The 20,867-nt window shown below is 43.0% G+C and overlaps 1 protein-coding gene across 3 annotated transcripts in view; it reads left to right on the plus strand.

Annotated features, from left to right (window-relative positions):
* The window catches only part of LOC112267642 (rho guanine nucleotide exchange factor TIAM1), a 130,777-nt gene extending 110,264 nt beyond the window's left edge, over positions 1-20,513 (plus strand). For all 3 annotated transcript variants that reach the window (XM_042297719.1, XM_042297720.1, XM_042297721.1), the window contains 10 exons: positions 890-1,015; positions 1,521-1,629; positions 4,137-4,316; positions 5,378-5,496; positions 7,550-7,658; positions 8,038-8,096; positions 9,874-9,982; positions 14,932-15,019; positions 19,231-19,403; positions 19,741-20,513. In XM_042297719.1, the coding sequence (XP_042153653.1) occupies positions 890-1,015; positions 1,521-1,629; positions 4,137-4,316; positions 5,378-5,496; positions 7,550-7,658; positions 8,038-8,096; positions 9,874-9,982; positions 14,932-15,019; positions 19,231-19,403; positions 19,741-20,345 (1,677 nt within the window). In that variant the 3' untranslated portion in view covers positions 20,346-20,513. The remainder of the gene's footprint in view (positions 1-889; positions 1,016-1,520; positions 1,630-4,136; positions 4,317-5,377; positions 5,497-7,549; positions 7,659-8,037; positions 8,097-9,873; positions 9,983-14,931; positions 15,020-19,230; positions 19,404-19,740) is intronic.
* Positions 20,514-20,867: the final 354 nt, after the last annotated feature.

Here is a 20,867-nt window from a genome sequence, read left to right on the forward strand (position 1 = left end):
GAGAGGTACTGACGTGCCTCACTCAAGATGAGGTATGATACATGGTGGAAGAGGGAGAGGTACTGACGTGCCTCACTCAGGATGAGGTATGATACATGGTGGTAGAGGGAGAGGTACTGACGTGCCTCACTCAGGATGAGGTATGATACATGGTGGTAGAGGGAGAGGTACTGACGTGCCTCACTCAGGATGAGGTATGATACATGGTGGTAGAGATACTGACGTGCCTCACTCAAGATGAGGTATGATACATGGTGGTAGAGGGAGAGATACTGACGTGCCTCACTCAGGATGAGGTATGATACATGGTGGTAGAGGGAGAGGTACTGACGTGCCTCACTCAGGATGAGGTATGATACATGGTGGAAGAGGGAGAGGTACTGACGTGCCTCACTCAGGATGAGGTATGATACATGGTGGTAGAGGGAGAGGTACTGGTGCTGCCTTTTTAAATGTCTTTGGTGCTAAAAATAAAATACAATTTTTTTTTCATAGAATGGCTGTTGCGTAATCATGTACAGACTGTGCTGTGTGTAAGAGCAAGGGCGAGAGGAAGAGCGACTAGGAGGAGGTTTTAGACGAGAGAACAGACAGGGATAACTATAAAGCTGAGACTGGAACACAGATGGTTTCGGTGCTTTTAATAGGATCGCCTCACTTCAACACCCTCACTACTTGCGGCCCAAATGGCTCCCTATCTACAATCAAGTGCACTACTTTTGACCAGGGCTCATAGGGCTCTCATCAAAAGTAGTGCTCTATATAGAGAATATGATGCCATTTGGGATGCACCCCCCCCCCCTCTCACTGTAATAGGGCACTTGAGTTGTAATTAGTTGATTATATTGTGAAATAATATATTTCCCTCCTTCCTTTTGTGCGGCTCCAGCTGGACATTCTGGTTGGGAACCTGCCTGAGATGGTGGAGTTCCAGGTGGAATTCCTGAAGACTCTAGAAGACGGGACCAGATTGGTCCCAGACCTGGAGAAGCTGGAGAGAGTGGACCAGTTCAAGGTACAAAATAGCAGCCTGCCTGGATCGACGAAATAGCAGCCTGCCTGGATCGACGAAATAGCAGCCTGCCTAGATCTACAAAATAACAGCCTGGCTAGATTACAAAATAACAGCCTGTCTAGATTACAAAATAACAGCCTGTCTAGATTACAAAATAACAGCCTGCCTAGATTACAAAATAACAGCCTGGCTAGATTACACAATAACAGCCTGTCTAGATTACAAAATAACAGCCTGGCTAGATTACAAAATAACAGCCTGGCTAGATTACAAAATAACAGCCTGCCTAGATTACAAAATAACAGCCTGCCTAGATTACAAAATAACAGCCTGCCTAGATTACAAAATAACAGCCTGCCTAGATTACAAAATAACAGCCTGCCTAGTTTACAAAATAACAGCCTGCCTAGATTACAAAATAACAGCCTGCCTAGTTTACACAATAACAGCCTGCCTAGATTACAAAACACATTGTGTAACCACGACTCTCTCCTCTCCTTGTCAGAAAATCCTCTTCTCTCTAGGAGGTTCCTTCCTGTACTATGCAGATCGGTTTAAGATCTACAGTGCGTTCTGCGCCAGCCACACCAAAGTCCCTAAGGTGCTCGTAAAGGGTGAGTTAAACACAGTTGGTGTGTGTTTTTGTGTGTGTGTGTCCTAACTGCTTGTAAAGGGTGTGTATATGACAGTTCGAACCTGAACTATTTCCTTCCTGGCACCTCTGGTGTTTCCACTGACCCACCCTGCACTACAGAGAGATGGGCTTGTGTCCCACGTGCCAGCATGTGTTGGACTCGTAACCGGAAGGTTACAAGTTCAAATCCCCGAGCTGACAAGGTACAAATCTGTCGTTCTGCCCCTGAACAGGCAGTTAACCCACTGTTCCTAGACCAGTTAACCCACTGTTCCTAGACCAGTTAACCCACTGTTCCTAGACCAGTTAACCCCACTGTTCCTAGACCAGTTAACCCCACTGTTCCTAGACCAGTTAACCCCACTGTTCCTAGACCAGTTAACCCCACTGTTCCTAGACCAGTTAACCCCACTGTTCCTAGACCAGTTAACCCCACTGTTCCTAGACCAGTTAACCCCACTGTTCCTAGACCAGTTAACCCACTGTTCCTAGACCAGTTAACCCCACTGTTCCTAGACCAGTTAACCCCACTGTTCCTAGACTAGTTAACCCACTGTTCCTAGACCAGTTAACCCACTGTTCCTAGACCAGTTAACCCACTGTTCCTAGACCATCATTGAAAATAAGAATTTGTTCTTAACTGACTTGCCTAGTTAAATAAAGGTACATAAAGGTACACCCTACGTAGTGCCCAACTTTTGACCATTCCCTACATAGTGCCCAACTTTTGACCATTCCCTACGTAGTGCCCTACTTTTGACCATTCCCTATGGGCCCTGGTGACTTCAGAAAAGTATTCATACCCCCTTTGACTTAATCCACATTTTTGTTGTTACAGCCCTGAATTCAAAATGGATGTAAATAGATGTTTCTCTCTCACTCATCGACACACAATACTCCATAATGACAGTGAAAACATGTTTCTAACAATGTGTGTTCAAAACGGAGTATAGAAAAATATATTTCATTTACATTGGTATTCACACCCTTGAGTCAACGCATGTTAGAAAACCTTTTGACGGCGATTTACAGCTGTGAGTCTTCCTGGTATCTAAGTCCTTTGAACACCTGTATTGTGCATTATTTTCCTGTTATTATTATTGCTAGACAAATCATTTTCAAGTTTTGCCATAGATTTTCAAGTCGATTTAAGTCAAAACTGTAACTCGGCCACTCAGGAACATTCACTGCCTTCTTGGTAAGCAACTCCAGTGTAGATTTGGCCTTGTGTTTAAGGTTATTGTCCTTCTGAAAGGTGAATTCATCTCCCAGTGTCTGGTGGAAAAGCAGACTGAACCAGGTTTTCCCTCTAGGATGTTGCCTGTCCTTAGCTCCATTCGGTTTATTTTTTATCCTGAAAAACTCCCCAGTCCTTAATGATTACAAGCATACCCATAACATGATGCAGCCACCACTATGCATGTAAACATGGAGAGTGGTACTCAGTAATGTATTGGATTTGCCCCCAACATAACACCTTGTATTCAGGACAGAAAGTGAATTGCTCTGCCACATGTTTTGCAGTATTACTTTAATTCCATGTTGGTATATATTTATTCTGTACAGGCTTCTTTTTTCATTCTGTCATTTAGGTTAGTATTGTGGAGTAACTACAATGTTGTTGATCAATCCTCAGTCTTCTCCTATCACAGTCATCAAACTCCGTAACTGTTTTAAAGACACCATTGGCCTCATGTTGAAATCCCTGAGCGGTTTCCTTCTTCTCCGGCAACTGAGTTAGGAAGGACGCCTGTATCTTTGTAGTGACTGGGTGTATTGATACACCATCCACAGTGTTGAATGACCTCTTCATAGCTACAACAGAATGTGTTGGTTGCATATTAAACTTTCCTCTGCTTCCAGCTAAGACATAAATATTTGGCTGTATATTAAACTCTCCTTTCCTCTGCTTCCAGCTAAGACATAAATATTTGGCTGTATATTAAACTCTCCTTTCCTCTGCTTCCAGCTAAGACATAAATATTTGGCTGTATATTAAACTCTCCTCTGCTTCCAGCTAAGACATAAATATTTGGCTGTATATTAAACTCTCCTCTGCTTCCAGCTAAGACGTAAATATTTGGCTGTATATTAAACTCTCCTTTCCTCTGCTTCCAGCTAAGACATAAATATTTGGCTGTATATTAAACTCTCCTCTGCTTCCAGCTAAGACATAAATATTTGGCTGTATATTAAACTCTCCTCTGCTTCCAGCTAAGACGTAAATATTTGGCTGTATATTAAACTCTCCTTTCCTCTGCTTCCAGCTAAGACATAAATATTTGGCTGTATATTAAACTCTCCTCTGCTTCCAGCTAAGACATAAGAGTGTTGTTCCTGTATGGCGTTTATTAACAGATCACATAACAGTATGGTACCAGCAGACAGTCAGGGGGCTTCTTTATGTTGGATCTTATTTCATTGTCCAGCTCTTCTGAAACGTTTGGAGGTTACGTGTGTGAAAAACCCCCCCCTCATTGCATCTAGCTAAGACCGATGCAGACTTCAAGGCGTTTCTGGAAGAGAGGAACCCGAAACAGCAACACTCCTCAACCCTGGAGTCCTACCTGATCAAACCCATTCAGAGAGTTCTTAAGTACCCACTACTACTGAGAGAGCTGTACTCACTGACGGACCCTGATAGTGAAGAACACTATCACCTGAATGGTAAGGAGGGAGGGAGGGAGGGAGGGGTGTGTCCTATAGTACCCACTACTACTGAGAGAGCTGTAGGAGGGAGGGAGGGAGGGGTGTGTCATATAGTACCCACTACTACTGAGAGAGCTGTAGGAGGAGGGAGGGAGGGAGGGGTGTGTCCTATAGTACCCACTACTACTGAGAGAGCTGTAGGAGGAGGGAGGGGGGTGTGTCCTATAGTACCCACTACTACTGAGAGAGCTGTAGGAGGGAGGGAGGGAGGGAGGGAGGGGTGTGTCCTATAGTACCCACTACTACAGAGAGATGTAGGAGGGAGGGAGGGAGGGGTGTGTCCTATAGTACCCACTACTACTGAGAGAGCTGTAGGAGGGAGGGAGGGAGGGGTGTGTCCTATAGTACCCACTACTACAGAGAGATGTAGGAGGGAGGAAGGGAGGGGTGTGTCCTATAGTACCCACTACTACTGAGAGAGCTGTAGGAGGGAGGGAGGGAGGGGTGTGTCCTATAGTACTCACTACTACTGAGAGAGCTGTAGGAGGAGGGAGGGAGGGGTGTGTCCTATAGTACTCACTACTACTGAGAGAGCTGTAGGAGGAGGGAGGGAGGGAGGGGTGTGTCCTATAGTACCCACTACTACTGAGAGAGCTGTAGGAGGAGGGAGGGAGGGAGGGGTGTGTCCTATAGTACCCACTACTACTGAGAGAGCTGTAGGAGGAGGGAGGGAGGGGTGTGTCCTATAGTACCCACTACTACTGAGAGAGCTGTAGGAGGGAGGGAGGGAGGGAGGGAGGGAGGGAGGGGTGTGTCCTATAGTACCCACTACTACAGAGAGATGTAGGAGGGAGGGAGGGAGGGGTGTGTCCTATAGTACCCACTACTACTGAGAGAGCTGTACTCACTGACTGACCCTGACAGTGAAGAACACTATCACCTGAATGAGGGAGGGAGGGAGGGAGGTATATGTGACAATAAATATACTTTAAAAAAAATATATTATTATTTTATCAATGGGAAGCAGAAGGCTTAGGTTTAGTATAATAGTGTTCCTCTTCTCTCTACATCCTGTCCAGTTGCTATGAAGGCCATGAACAAGGTGGCCAGTCACATCAATGAGATGCAGAAGATCCACGAGGAGTTTGGGTTGGTGTTTGACCAGCTCATAGCGGAGCAGAGTGGAGACAAGAAAGAGGTGCGTTGTTGTTGGAAGTCTCCTCACGTTCTGTGGTAACCAGACAGGTACAGTGTTGTTGTTGGGAGTCTCCTCATGTTCTGTGGTATCCAGACAGGTACAGTGTTGTTGGAAGTCTCCTCACGTTCTGTGGTATCCAGACAGAGGTGTGTTGTTGTTGGGAGTCTCCTCATGTTCTGTGGTATCCAGACAGAGGTGTGTTGTTGTTGGGAGTCTCCTCATGTTCTGTGGTATCCAGACAGGTACAGTGTTGTTGGGAGTCTCCTCACGTTCTGTGGTATCCAGACAGAGGTGTGTTGTTGTTGGGAGTCTCCTCATGTTCTGTGGTATCCAGACAGAGGTGTGTTGTTGTTGGGATTCTCCTCATGTTCTCCAGGTGTGTCTGTGGTATCAGTGGCGGTATGGTTCAAATTACACCTTATTTGCTACACACTACTTATTTTGAAAAGGGCCATAGCTCTGGTCTAAAGTAGTGCACTAAATAGGGAATAGGGTACCATAGCTCTGGTCTAAAGTAGTGCACTAAATAGGGAATAGGGTACCATAGCTCTGGTCTAAAGTAGTGCACTAAATAGGGAATAGGGTGCCATAGCTCTGGTCTAAAGTGGTGCACTAAATAGGGAATAGGGTACCATAGCTCTGGTCTAAAGTAGTGCACTAAATATGGAATAGGGTGCCATAGCTCTGGTCTAAAGTAGTGCACTAAATAGGGAATAGGGTGCCATAGCTCTGGTCTAAAGTAGTGCACCTAATAGGGAATAGGGTGCCATAGCTCTGGTCTAAAGTAGTGCACTAAATAGGGAATAGGGTGCCATAGCTCTGGTCTAAAGTAGTGCACTAAATAGGGAATAGGTCATTGGAGAATTTCCCAGAGTATGTTGAGGGATTGGATTGCTGTAACATTGGTGTATTGTTAATGTAACATGGGTGTGTTGTAACATGGTTGTGTTGTAACATGGGTGTGTTGTAACATGGTTGTGTTGTAACATGGTTGCGTTGTAACATGGTTGTGTTGTAACATGGTTGCGTTGTAACATGGTTGTGTTGTAACATGGGTGTAACATGGTTGTGTTGTAACATGGGTGTAACATGGTTGTGTTGTAACATGGGTGTAACATGGTTGTGTTGTAACATGGGTGTAACATGGTTGTGTTGTAACATGGGTGTAACATGGTTGTGTTGTAACATGGGTGTAACATGGTTGTGTTGTAACATGGGTGTAACATGGTTGTGTTGTAACATGGGTGTAACATGGTTGTAACATGGTTGTAGCATGGTTGTGTTATAGCATGGTTGTAGCATGGTTGTGTTATAGCATGGTTGTAGCATGGTTGTGTTATAGCATGGTTGTAACATGGTTGTGTTGTAGCATGGGTGTAACATGGTTGTGTTATAGCATGGTTGTGTTGTATCATGGTTGTGTTGTATCATGGGTGTAACATGGCTGTTATTACATGGGTGTAGCATGGTTGTGTTGTAACATGGTTGTGTTGTAACATGGGTGTAACATGGTTGTGTTGTAACATGGGTGTAACATGGTTGTGTTGTAACATGGGTGTAACATGGTTGTGTTGTAACATGGGTGTAACATGGTTGTGTTGTAACATGGGTGTACCACGGTTGTGTTGTAACATGGGTGTAACATTGTTGTGTTGTAACATGGGTGTAACATGGTTGTGTTGTAACATGGGTGTAACGCGGTTGTGTTGTAACATGGGTGTAACATTGTTGTGTTGTAACATGGGTGTAACATGGTTGTGTTGTAACATGGGTGTAACATGGTTGTGTTGTAACATGGTTATGTTGTAACATGGGTGTAACATGGTTGTGTTGTAGCATGGTTGTGTTGTAACATGGTTGTGTTGTAATATGGTTGTGTTGTAACATGGGTGTAACATGGTTGTGTTTTAACATGGGTGTAACATGGCTGTGTTTTAACATGGGTGTAACATGGCTGTGTTATAACATGGGTGTAACATGGTTGTAACATGGTTGTGTTGTAACATGGCTGTGTTATAACATGGGTGTAACATGGTTGTGTTGTGTGTTGTAGGTTGCTGATCTGTCGATGGGTGACTTGCTGCTCCACACCAGCGTAGCCTGGATCAACCCTCCCTCCTCCCTGGGCAAATGGAAGAAAGAACCCCAACTGGCTGCTTTCAGTACGTTAAGGGCAATACCTAGTGTGCATCGGCTGTGGCCTTCTCAGAACCATGTAGCTCTCAGAACCATGTAGCTAATGGGGTTCTAGTTCTAGAATTGGACAAAGCTACTTAGAACCTTCTCTAGATCACTCTTAAGATGGCTGTCTGTTACATAAGGGGATACATGTACCACTCTGTCTAATGACATAGACTGTGTCCCCTATTCCTGTTATAGTGCACTACTTTTGACCACAGCCAATTTGGGACTGAGTGCAAGCCTGATCACTCCAATTAACATAATACTGTATTATGGTAGCTTATTTCATGTATTTGAAACGTATTACATAGACACTGAAATCTTTCTGCTACCCCTTCCATCGCCCTCTTCATGGTTTAGTCTTCAGAACAGCCGTGGTGTTTGTGTGTAAGGATGGATCCAAGCAGAAGAAGAAAATGGTAAGTTCCGTCTCTTAACACAACCAAACCTTTCAACCATAGTTTCTCTGAATTCTAACCTTGATATTCCATTCCCATCAAGTGGTTCTAATTTATTTGGCTTTGTTGAAGCATCACTTCCATACCTAGTCCACTGGGTCAGTGGTACCTTCCATACCTAGTCCACGGGGTCAGTGGTACCTTCCATACCTAGTCCAGTGGTACCTTCCATACCTAGTCCACTGGGTCAGTGGTACCTTCCATACCTAGTCCAGTGGTACCTTCCATACCTAGTCCAATGTTACCTTCCATACCTAGTCCACTGGGTCAGTGGTACCTTCCATACCTAGTCCAATGTTACCTTCCATACCTAGTCCAGTGTTACCTTCCATAACTAGTCCAATGTTACCTTCCATAACTAGTCCAATGTTACCTTCCATACCTAGTCCAATGTTACCTTCCATAACTAGTCCAGTGTTACCTTCCATACCTAGTCCAGTGGTACCTTCCATAACTAGTCCAGTGGGTCAGTGGTACCTTCCATACCTAGTCCAGTGGTACCTTCCATAACTAGTCCAGTGGGTCAGTGGTACCTTCCATACCTAGTCCAGTGGTACCTTCCATAACTAGTCCAGTGGGTCAGTGGTACCTTCCATACCTAGTCCAGTGGTACCTTCCATAACTAGTCCAGTGGGTCAGTGGTACCTTCCATACCTAGTCCAGTGGTACCTTCCATAACTAGTCCAGTGGGTCAGTGGTACCTTCCATACCTAGTCCACTGGGTCAGTGGTACCAGTTGATGTATTGTAAAAGGCATATCACACAGCCATCTAAACCAACCTGCCTTAAATTACCTAAAATGGTCACATCCCAGTAACTTACTAACTTAGAAAGGCTTTATAGAGCATTCATAACGTCTTCATAAGCACTATATAGATGCTTTGGCAATCATTTATGGATCTGTTGGGGTGAGTATCTGTCTGTAGGGGGTGCGTATCTGTCTGTAGGGGGTGCGTATCTGTCTGTAGGGGGTGTGTATCTGTCTGTGGGGGGTGTGTATCTGTCTGTAGGGGGGGTGCGTATCTGTCTGTAGGGGGTGCGTATCTGTCTGTAGGGGGTGTGTATCTGTCTGTAGGGGGTGTATCTGTCTGTAGGGGGTGCGTATCTGTCTGTAGGGGGGGTGCGTATCTGTCTGTAGGGGGTGTGTATCTGTCTGTAGGGGGTGTGTATCTGTCTGTAGGGGGTGCGTATCTGTCTGTAGGGGGTGTGTATCTGTCTGTAGGGGTGTGTATCTGTCTGTAGGGGGGTGCGTATCTGTCTGTAGGGGGTGCGTATCTGTCTGTAGGGGGTGTGTATCTGTCTGTAGGGGGTGTATCTGTCTGTAGGGGGTGCGTATCTGTCTGTAGGGGGTGCGTATCTGTCTGTAGGGGGAGGTGCGTATCTGTCTGTCGGGGGTGCGTATCTGTCTGTCGGGGGGGCGGCGTGGGCGGCGGCGGTGTATCTGTCTGTTGGGGGGGTGCGTATCTGTCTGTTGGGGGGTGTGCATCTGTCTGTCTGGGGTGCGTATCTAAGGGCTGTCTGTGTCTCTCAGGGTGGCTCCCATCGAGCATCTGTCTGTCTGTCTGGGGGCGTATCTGTCTGTCTGGGGGCGTATCTGTCTGTCTGGGGGCGTATCTGTCTGTCTGGGGGCGTATCTGTCTGTCTGGGGGCGTATCTGTCTGTCTGGGGGCGTATCTGTCTGTCTGGGGGCGTATCTGTCTGTCTGGGGGCGTATATAAGGGCTGTCTGTTTCTCTCAGGGTGGCTCCCATCGAGCGTCGTCAGTCTCGTCTGAAGACAAGGACCCATTCCGCTTCCGTCACATGATCTCCACAGACACGCTCCAAGTCCGAGCCCTCAATAACCAAGGTACAGCTCAATATAGTGCTCTAAATAACCAAGGTGCAGTTTAATATAGAGCCCTCTAACCAAGGTACAGTTCAATATAGAGCCCTCAATAACCAAGGTATAGTTTAATATAGAGCCCTCTAACCAAGGTATAGTTTAATATAGAGCCCTCTAACCAAGGTACAGTTCAATATAGAGCCCTCAATAACCAAGGTATAGTTTAATATAGAGCCCTCTAACCAAGGTATAGTTTAATATAGAGTCCTCAATAACCAAGGTACAGTTTAATATAGAGCCCTCTAACCAAGGTATAGTTTAATATAGAGCCCTCAATAACCAAGGTGCAGTTTAATATAGAGCCCTCTAACCAAGGTACAGTTTAATATAGAGCCCTCTAACCAAGGTATAGTTTAATATAGAGCCCTCAATAGCCAAGGTATAGTTGAATAGTTAGCCCTCAATAACCAAGGTACAGTTGAATATAGAGCCCTCAATATCCAAGGTACAGTTGAATAGTTAGCCCTCAATAACCAAGGTACAGTTGAATATAGAGCCCTCTATCACCAAGGTACAGTTGAATATAGAGCCCTCAATATCCAAGGTACAGTTGAATATAGAGCCCTCTATAACCAAGGTACAGTTGAATATAGAGCCCTCTATAACCAAGGTACAGTTGAATATAGAGTCCTCTATAACCAAGGTACAGTTGAATATAGAGCCCTCTATAACCAAGGTACAGTTGAATATAGAGCCCTCTATAACCAAGGTACAGTTGAATATAGAGCCCTCTATAACCAAGGTACAGTTGAATATAGAGTCCTCTATAACCAAGGTACAGTTGAATATAGAGCCCTCTATAACCAAGGTACAGTTGAATATAGAGCCCTCTATAACCAAGGTACAGTTGAATATAGAGCCCTCTATAACCAAGGTACAGTTGAATATAGAGCCCTCTATAACCAAGGTACAGTTGAATATAGAGCCCTCTATAACCAAGGTACAGTTGAATATAGAGCCCTCAATAACCAAGGTACAGTTGAATATAGAGCCCTCAATATCCAAGGTACAGTTGAATATAGAGCCCTCTATAACCAAGGTACAGTTGAATATAGAGCCCTCTATAACCAAGGTACAGTTGAATATAGAGCCCTCTATAACCAAGGTACAGTTGAATATAGAGCCCTCTATAACCAAGGTACAGTTGAATATAGAGCCCTCTATAACCAAACCAAGGTACAGTTGAATATAGAGCCCTCTATAACCAAGGTACAGTTGAATATAGAGCCCTCTATCACCAAGGTACAGTTGAATATAGAGCCCTCTATAACCAAGGTACAGTTGAATATAGAGCCCTCTATAACCAAGGTACAGTTGAATATAGAGCCCTCAATAACCAAGGTACAGTTGAATATAGAGCCCTCTATAACCAAGGTACAGTTGAATATAGAGCCCTCTATCACCAAGGTACAGTTGAATATAGAGCCCTCTATAACCAAGGTACAGTTGAATATAGAGCCCTCTATAACCAAGGTACAGTTGAATATAGAGCCCTCTATCACCAAGGTACAGTTGAATATAGAGTCCTCTATAACCAAGGTACAGTTGAATATAGAGCCCTCTATAACCAAGGTACAGTTGAATATAGAGCCCTCTATAACCAAGGTACAGTTGAATATAGAGCCCTCTATAACCAAGGTACAGTTGAATATAGAGCCCTCTATAACCAAGGTACAGTTGAATATAGAGCCCTCTATCACCAAGGTACAGTTTAATATAGAGCCCTCAATAACCAAGGTACAGTTGAATATAGAGCCCTCAATATCCAAGGTACAGTTGAATATAGAGCCCTCTATAACCAAGGTACAGTTGAATATAGAGCCCTCTATAACTGAAGGTACAGTTGAATATAGAGCCCTCTATAACCAAGGTACAGTTGAATATAGAGTCCTCTATAACCAAGGTACAGTTGAATATAGAGCCCTCAATAACCAAGGTACAGTTGAATATAGAGCCCTCTATCACCAAGGTACAGTTTAATATAGAGTCCTCTATAACATGAGGTACAGTTGAATATAGAGCCCTCTATAACCAAGGTACAGTTTAATATAGAGCCCTCAATAACCAAGGTACAGTACACTCAGCCATGCTGTTAATCCTGAAATACATTTACAGTTTATTAATGGATTATTTGAGTCATTTGGCAGAGGCTTGAATGACACACTAAAGACTCAACCATTCCCGTATTGACTTTGTAATGTTATTTTCTGTCTGAATAGACATGATGTTCTTCTCTTTCTGAATAGACATGATGTTCTTCTCTGTCTGAATAGACATGATGTTCTTCTCTGTCTGAATAGACATGATGTTCTTTGTAATGTTCTTCTCTTTCTGAATAGACATGATGTTATTTGTAATGTTCTTCTCTTTCTGAATAGACATGATGTTCTTCTCTGTCTGAATAGACATGATGTTCTTCTCTTTCTGAATAGACATGATGTTCTTTGTAATGTTCTTCTCTGTCTGAATAGACATGATGTACTTTGTAATGTTCTTCTCTGTCTGAATAGACATGATGTTCTTCTCTTTCTGAATAGACATGATGTTCTTTGTAATGTTCTTCTCTTTCTGAATAGACATGATGTTATTTGTAATGTTCTTCTCTTTCTGAATAGACATGATGTTCTTCTCTGTCTGAATAGACATGATGTTCTTCTCTTTCTGAATAGACATGATGTTCTTCTCTTTCTGAATAGACATGATGTTATTTGTAATGTTCTTCTCTTTCTGAATAGACATGATGTTCTTCTGAATCTGAATAGACATGATGTTCTTCTCTTTCTGAATAGACATGATGTTCTTTGTAATGTTCTTCTCTTTCTGAATAGACATGATGTACTTTGTAATGTTCTTCTCTTTCTGAATAGAATGTTCTTCTCTTTCTGTAGACATGTTCTTTGTAATGTTCTTCTCTTTCTGAATAGACATGATGTTATTTGTAATGTTCTTCTCTTTCTTAGACATGATGTTCTCTGTCTGAATAGACATGATGTTCTTTGTAATGTTCTTCTCTTTCTGAATAGACATGATGTTATTTGTAATGTTCTTCTCTTTCTGAATAGACATGATGTACTTTTGTAATGTTCTTCTCTTTCTGAATAGACATGATGTTCTTCTCTGTCTGAATAGACATGATGTATGTTCTTCTCTTTCTGAATAGACATGTTCTTTGTAATGTTCTTCTCTTTCTGAATAGACATGAATTTGTTGTTCTCTTTCTGAATAGACATGATGTTCTTCTCTTTCTGAATAGACATGATGATTTGTAATGTTCTTCTCTTTCTGAATAGACATGAATAGTTCTTTGTTCTTCTCTTTCTGAATAGACATGATGTTATTTGTAATGTTCTTCTCTTTCTGAATAGACATGATGTTAATGTTCTTCTCTTTTGAATAATGTTCTTCTCTTTCTGAATAGACATGATGTTCTTCTCTTCTGAATAGACATGATGTTCTTTGTAATGTTCTTAGACTCTTTCTGAATAGACATGATGTTCTTTGTAATGTTCTTCTCTTTCTGAATAGACATGATGTTCTTTGTATGTTCTTCTCTTTGAATAGACATGATGTTCTTCTCTTTCTGAATAGACATGATGTTATTTGTAATGTTCTTCTCTTTCTGAATAGACATGATGAATTGATTTGTAATGTTCTTCTCTTTCTGAATAGACATGATGTTCTTCTCTTTCTGAATAGACATGATGTTCTTTGTAATGTTCTTCTGAATAGACATGATGTTCTTTGTAATGTTTTCTCTTTCTGAATAGACATGATGTTCTTTGTAATGTTCTTCTCTTTCTGAATAGACATGATGTAGACATGATCTTCTCTTTCTGAATAGACATGATGTTCTTCTCTTTCTGAATAGACATGATGTTCTTTGTAATGTTCTTCTCTTTCTGAATAGACATGATGTTCTTTGTAATGTTCTTCTCTTTCTGAATAGACATGATGTTATTTGTAATGTTCTCTGTCTGAATAGACATGATGTTCTTTGTAATGTTCTTCTCTTTCTGAATAGACATGATGTTATTTGTAATGTTCTCTGTCTGAATAGACATGATGTTCTTTGTAATGTTCTTCTCTTTCTGAATAGACATGATGTTCTTCTCTTTCTGAATAGACATGATGTTCTTCTCTTTCTGAATAGACATGATGTTCTTTGTAATGTTCTTCTCTTTCTGAATAGACATGATGTTATTTGTAATGTTCTTCTCTTTCTGAATAGACATGATGTTCTTTGTAATGTTCTTCTCTTTCTGAATAGACATGACATGATGTTCTTCTCTTTCTGAATAGACATGACTTTGTATGTTCTTCTCTTTTGTAATGTTCTTCTCTTTCTGAATAGACATGATGTTCTTCTCTTTCTGAATAGACATGATGTTCTTCTCTTTTGTAATGTTCTTTCTGAATAGACTCTTTCTGAATAGACATGATGTTCTTTGTAATGTTCTTCTCTTTCTGAATAGACATGATGTTCTTTGTAATGTTCTTCTCTTTCTGAATAGACATGATGTTCTTTGTAATGTTCTTCTTTCTGAATAGACATGATGTTCTTTGTAATGTTCTTCTCTTTCTGAATAGACATGATGTTATTTGTAATGTTCTTCTCTTTCTGAATAGACATGATGTTATTTGTAATGTTCTCTGTCTGAATAGATGATGTTCTTTGATGTTCTTCTCTTTCTGAATAGACATTTTATGTTCTGAATAGACATGATGTTCTTTGTAATGTTCTTCTCTTTCTGAATAGACATGATGTTATTTGTAATGTTCTTCTCTTTCTGAATAGACATGATGTTATTTGTTCTCTGTCTGAATAGACATGATGGAGTGAGAGAAAGATAGTCAGTGACTACAAATGAGTTGTTCTGTATGTGAGGTTATAACATGTGTGCGCGCCATTGCAGACGGAGAGGGCTCTGCCGTGTGTGAGATCGTCCACGTCAAGTCCGAGTCAGAAGGACGGCCGGAGAGGACATTCCACCTGTGCTGCAGGTGAGCCTCCTGACCCAACTGATAGAATGTTTATCAGTCCTGACTGAAGACAACATTGGCATTAAGTCACTGATTTACTTTGGAACCACCCTCAATATATTTTAAGCATTTAAATGTTTTTTTCTTCATATTTATTTAATTAATTAATTAATATAGTGCCTTTCCAGATGCCCAAAGCACTAAGAGGGGAAGCTCCTTGATGCGGATTAATGCTGTGGATGTTGACCTATGTACAGTTGAAGTCTAGTGCCTTTCCAGATGCCCAAAGCACTAAGAGGAAGAAGTTTACATAATGTGTTTACATAATGTGTATATATATATATATATATATATATATATATATATATATATATATATATATATATACAGTTGAAGTCGGAAGTTTACATACACCTTAGCCAAATACATTTAAACTCAGTTTTTCACCATTCCTGACATTGAATCTTAGTAAAAAAAAAAATCCCTGTTTTAGGTCAGTTAGGATCACCACTTTATTTTAAGAATGTGAAATGTCAGAATAATAGTAGAGAGAATTATTTATTTCAGCTTTTATTTCTTTCATCACATTCCCAGTGGGACAGAAGTTTACATACACTCAATTAGTATTTGGTAGCATTGCCTTTAAATTGCTTAACTTGGGTCAAATGTTTCAGGTAGCCTTCCACAAGCTTCCCACAATAAGTTGGGTGAATTTTGGCACATTCCTCTTTTTTATTTATGGCGGTTTTGGAGCAGTGGCTTCTTGAGCGGCCTTTCAGGTTATGTCGATATAGGACTCGTTTTACTGTGGATATAGATACCTTTTGTACCTGTTTCGTCCAGCATCTTCACAAGATACTTTGCTGTTGTTCTGGGATTGATTTGTACTTTTCGCACCAAAGTACGTTCATATCTATGAGACAGAACGCGTCTTCTTCCTGAGCGGTATGACGGCTGCGTGGTCCCATGGTGTTTATACTTGCGTACTATTGTTTGTACAGATGAACGTGGTACCTTCAGGCATTTGGAAATTGCTCCCAAGGATGAACCAGACTTGTGGAGGTCTACAATTTTATTCTGAGGTCTTGGCTGATTTCTTTTGATTTTCCCATGATGTCAAGTAAAGAGGCACTGAGTTTGAAGGTAGGCCTTGAAATACATCCACCTCCAATTGACTCAAATGGTGTCAATTAGCCTATCAGAAACTTCTAAAGCCATGACATAATTTTCTGGAACATTCCAAGCTGTTTAAAGGCACAGTCAACTTAGTGTATGTAAACTTCTGACCCACTGGAATTGTGATATAGTGAATTATAAGTGAAATAATCTGTCTCTAAACAATTGTTGGACTTGTGTCATGCACAAAGTAGACGTCCTAACCGACTTGTCAAAACTATAGTTTATAAAAAATGTGTGGAGTGGTTGAAAAACAAGTTTTAATGACTCCAACCTAAGTGTATGTAAACTTCTGACTTCAACTGTATGTCTGTATATTGTATATTGTATATCTGTATAACTGTATATTAACCATCTGACAATGTTTTTTAATTATCCAACAAATTAAACCAATCATATACTATTTTATTTGTCACATGGCCCGAGTACAACAGGTGTAGTCCTTACCGTGAAATGTTTACTTACAAGCCCTTAACCAACAGTGCAGTTCAATAAATAAAAATGTAATAAAAAGTAACACAATAAAATAACAATAACGAGGCTATATACAGGGGGTACCGGTACCGAGTCAGTGTGTGGGGATACAGGTTAGTAATGAGACTATATACAGGGGTACCAGTACCGAGTCAGTGTGTGGGGATACAGGTTAGTAATGAGGCTATATACAGGGGGTACCGGTACCGAGTCAGTGTGTGGGGATACAGGTTAGTAATGAGACTATATACAGGGGTACCAGTACCGAGTCAGTGTGTGGGGATACAGGTTAGTAATGAGGCTATATACAGGGGTACCGGTACAGAGTCAGTGTGTGGGGATACAGGTTAGTAATGAGGCTATATACAGGGGGTACCGGTACAGAGTCAGTGTGTGGGGATACAGGTTAGTAATGAGGCTATATACAGGGGTACCGGTACAGAGTCAGTGTGTGGGGATACAGGTTAGTAATGAGGCTATATACAGGGGTACCGGTACCGAGTCAGTGTGTGGGGATACAGGTTAGTAATGAGGCTATATACAGGGGGTACCGGTACAGAGTCAGTGTGTGGGGATACAGGTTAGTAATGAGGCTATATACAGGGGTACAGGTTAGTAATGAGACTATATACAGGGGGGTACAGGTTAGTAATGAGACTATATACAGGGGGTACAGGTTAGTAATGAGACTATATACAGGGGTACAGGTTAGTAATGAGACTATATACAGGGGTACAGGTTAGTAATGAGACTATAAACAGGGGGTACAGGTTAGTAATGAGACTATAAACAGGGGGTACCGGTACCGAGTCAATGTGTGGGGATACAGGTTAGTAATGAGACTATATACAGGGATACCGGTACCGAGTCAGTGTGTGGGGATACAGGTTAGTAATGAGGCTATATACAGGGGTACCGGTACAGAGTCAGTGTGTGGGGATACAGGTTAGTAATGAGGCTATATACAGGGGTACAGGTTAGTAATGAGACTATATACAGGGGGTACAGGTTAGTAATGAGACTATATACAGGGGGTACAGGTTAGTAATGAGACTATATACAGGGGGTACAGGTTAGTAATGAGACTATATACAGGGGTACAGGTTAGTAATGAGACTATATACAGGGGTACAGGTTAGTAATGAGACTATAAACAGGGGGTACCGGTACCGAGTCAATGTGTGGGGATACAGGTTAGTAATGAGACTATATACAGGGGATACCGGTACAGAGTCAGTGTGTGGGGATACAGGTTAGTAATGAGACTATATACAGGGGGTACCGGTACAGAGTCAGTTTGTGGGGATACAGGTTAGTCGAGGTAATTATACATAGATAATAAACAGTGAGTAGCAGCAGTGTCAAAACAGAAGGGGGGGGTCAATGTAAATAGTCTGGGTGGCCATTTAATTACTTGTTCATCAGTCTAATGGCTTGGAGTTTGAATCTGTTAAGGAGCCCTTTGGACCTAGACTTGGTGCTCTGGTACCGCTTGCCGTGCGATAGCAGAGAGAACAGTCTATGACTTTAGGTTCCTCTGACACCGCCTGGTATATAGATCCTGTATGGCAGGAAGCCCTGCTCCAGTGATCAAAATCAAATCAAATTTAATTATATAGCCCTTCGTACATCAGCTGATATCTCAAAGTGCTGTACAGAAACCCAGCCTAAAACCCCAAACAGCAAGCAATGCAGGTGTAGAAGCACGGTGGCTAGGAAAAACTCCCTAGAAAGGCCAAAACCTAGGAAGAAACCTAGAGAGGAACCAGGCTATGTGGGGTGGCCAGTCCTCTTCTGGCTGTGCCGGGTGGAGATTATAACAGAACATGGCCAAGATGTTCAAATGTTCATAAATGACCAGCATGGTCGTATAATAATAAGGCAGAACAGTTGAAACTGGAGCAGCAGCACGGTCAGGTGGACTGGGGACAGCAAGGAGTCATCATGTCAGGTAGTCCTGGGGCATGGTCCTAGGGCTCAGGTCCTCTGAGAGAGAGAAAGAAAGAGAGAATTAGAGAGAGCATGTGTGGGGTGGCCAGTCCTCTTCTGGCTGTGCCGGGTGGAGATTATAACAGAGCATGGCCAAGATGTTCAAATGTTCATAAATGACCAGCATGGTCAAATAATAATAAGGCAGAACAGTTGAAACTGGAGCAGCAGCACAGCCAGGTGGACTGGGGACAGCAAGGAGTCATCATGTCAGGTAGTCCTGGGGCATGGTCCTAGGGCTCAGGTCCTCCGAGAGAGAAAGAGAGAATTAGAGAACGCACACTTAGATTCACACAGGACACCGAATAGGACAGGAGAGGTACTCCCGATATAACAAACTGACCCTAGCCCCCGACACATAAACTACTGCAGCATAAATACTGGAGGCTGAGACAGGAGGGGTCAGGAGACCCCTGACCTGATGTACTGGGCCATATACACTACCCTCTGTAGCGTCTTACGGTCGGATGCCGAGCAGTTGCCGTACCAGGCGGTGATGCAACCTGTCTGGATGCTCTCAATGGTGCAGCTGTATAACTTTTTGAGGATCTGGGGACCTATGCCAAATCTTTTCAAATCTCTCTTTCGTCCAGTTCTGTGGACAGTAAGAAGGACTTCCTGAAGACAGTCCACTCCATCTTAAGAGATAAACAACGACGTCAACTGATGAAGACAGAGTCTCTACCCCCCAACCAGCAGTATGTCCCCTTCGGAGGCAAACGCCTCTGTGCCCTGAAGGGAGCCAGGCCTGCCATGAACAGAGCAGGTAGGTGCTGTCGGGAGGGGAGAGGCGTGTGGGGGGGTGGGATGGGATTGTGGATTATGTGATTGGAAAAATTGTCATTTTAATCCATAGAGACGTGAAGGAGAAGCTCGTCGGATGTTGATCTCTTCTCGGCTGGGTCCTCATTTGGGACCAAAGTTCCTTGTTGTTAAGAGACTCTTTCTGCTCTTGCTGTCTGTGTGCTTGTGTCAGTGTGATTTAAAGCAGGTAACCACTAACAGCTAGCTTACGTGGTGTATATTTTATATGTGATCTATTGACGTTGTTATCTCATCCATTCATCCCACTGAAACCTTGTCTGTTTCTCTTCCCTCTGCAGCGTCAGACCCGGCGAGGACCCTGGGCCGGAGGAAACTGGTGAGGAACCGTTTCACTATCGACACAGACATCGTCTTCGACGGCGAGCCGGACCAGGAGTCCCCTCTGTCTCCACTGTCTTCCGAAGAGCCTGATGGACAGGGACAAAGGGAAGGACAGGGAAAGGAACGGGGGGAGGTGCAGGCAGGGGATACAGACCGCTGGGTGGAGGAGCAGATTGACCTGGAGTGCTACGAGGCGCAGCAGGAGAAGGAGGTGAAAGGAGGAGGAAACGTGAAAGAAATGGAGATCCTTAGTGGTGATGATGATTTCTGCCTGTCTGTCAGAGGACCCTCCACTGATTCACTGTCCAACACAGACCTAGATGGGCCTATCGGGGCCCTGTCCCTGGGAGAGGAAGGCCAAGAGAGGGGCTCTAAACACCCCCAGCCCCAGGGAGCCATGGGGACCACCACCCCAGGGATGAGACTTTCCCGCCTGGGGAAGCAGCGTGGCCTAGCTGGGATGAGTGTGGATGACCAAGGGGCTGGGGAGGAAGGTGAGGACATCTGGCTACGCAGGGAGAACTGTCCCCCGGACTCAGGGGGTCAGACACTACAGAGCTAGAGTACAAGATCAGCAGATGGTTACAGACAGTGTGTCTCACCACTCAGACAGAGCGCTTTATATGAGTTACAAATGGCACCCTTTTCCCTATTTGGGGGCCCATAAGGTTCTGGTCGAAAGTAGTGCACTATATAGGGAATAGGGACCTGTCTAAAGCAGTGAACTTTATAGGGAATAGGGCCCTGGTCTAAAATAGTGCACTATATAGGGTTCTATAGGGTCCTGGTCTAAAGTAGTGTACTATATATAGGGAATAGGGTTCTATTGGGCCCTGGTCTAAAGTAGTGCACTATATATAGGGAATAGGGTTCTATAGGGCCCTGGTCTAAAGTAGTGCACTATATCGGGAATAGGGTTCTATAGGGCCCTGGTCTAAAGTAGTGCACTATATATAGGGAATAGGGTTCTATAGGGCCCTGGTCTAAGGTAGTGCACTATATGTAGGGAATAGGGTTCTATAGGGCCCTGGTCTAAAGTAGTGCACTATATAGGGAATAGGGTTCCATAGGGCTCTGGTCTAAA

Source organism: Oncorhynchus tshawytscha, linkage group LG14, assembly GCF_018296145.1.
Source record: "Oncorhynchus tshawytscha isolate Ot180627B linkage group LG14, Otsh_v2.0, whole genome shotgun sequence".
In the NCBI taxonomy this organism is placed as follows: domain Eukaryota; kingdom Metazoa; phylum Chordata; class Actinopteri; order Salmoniformes; family Salmonidae; genus Oncorhynchus; species Oncorhynchus tshawytscha.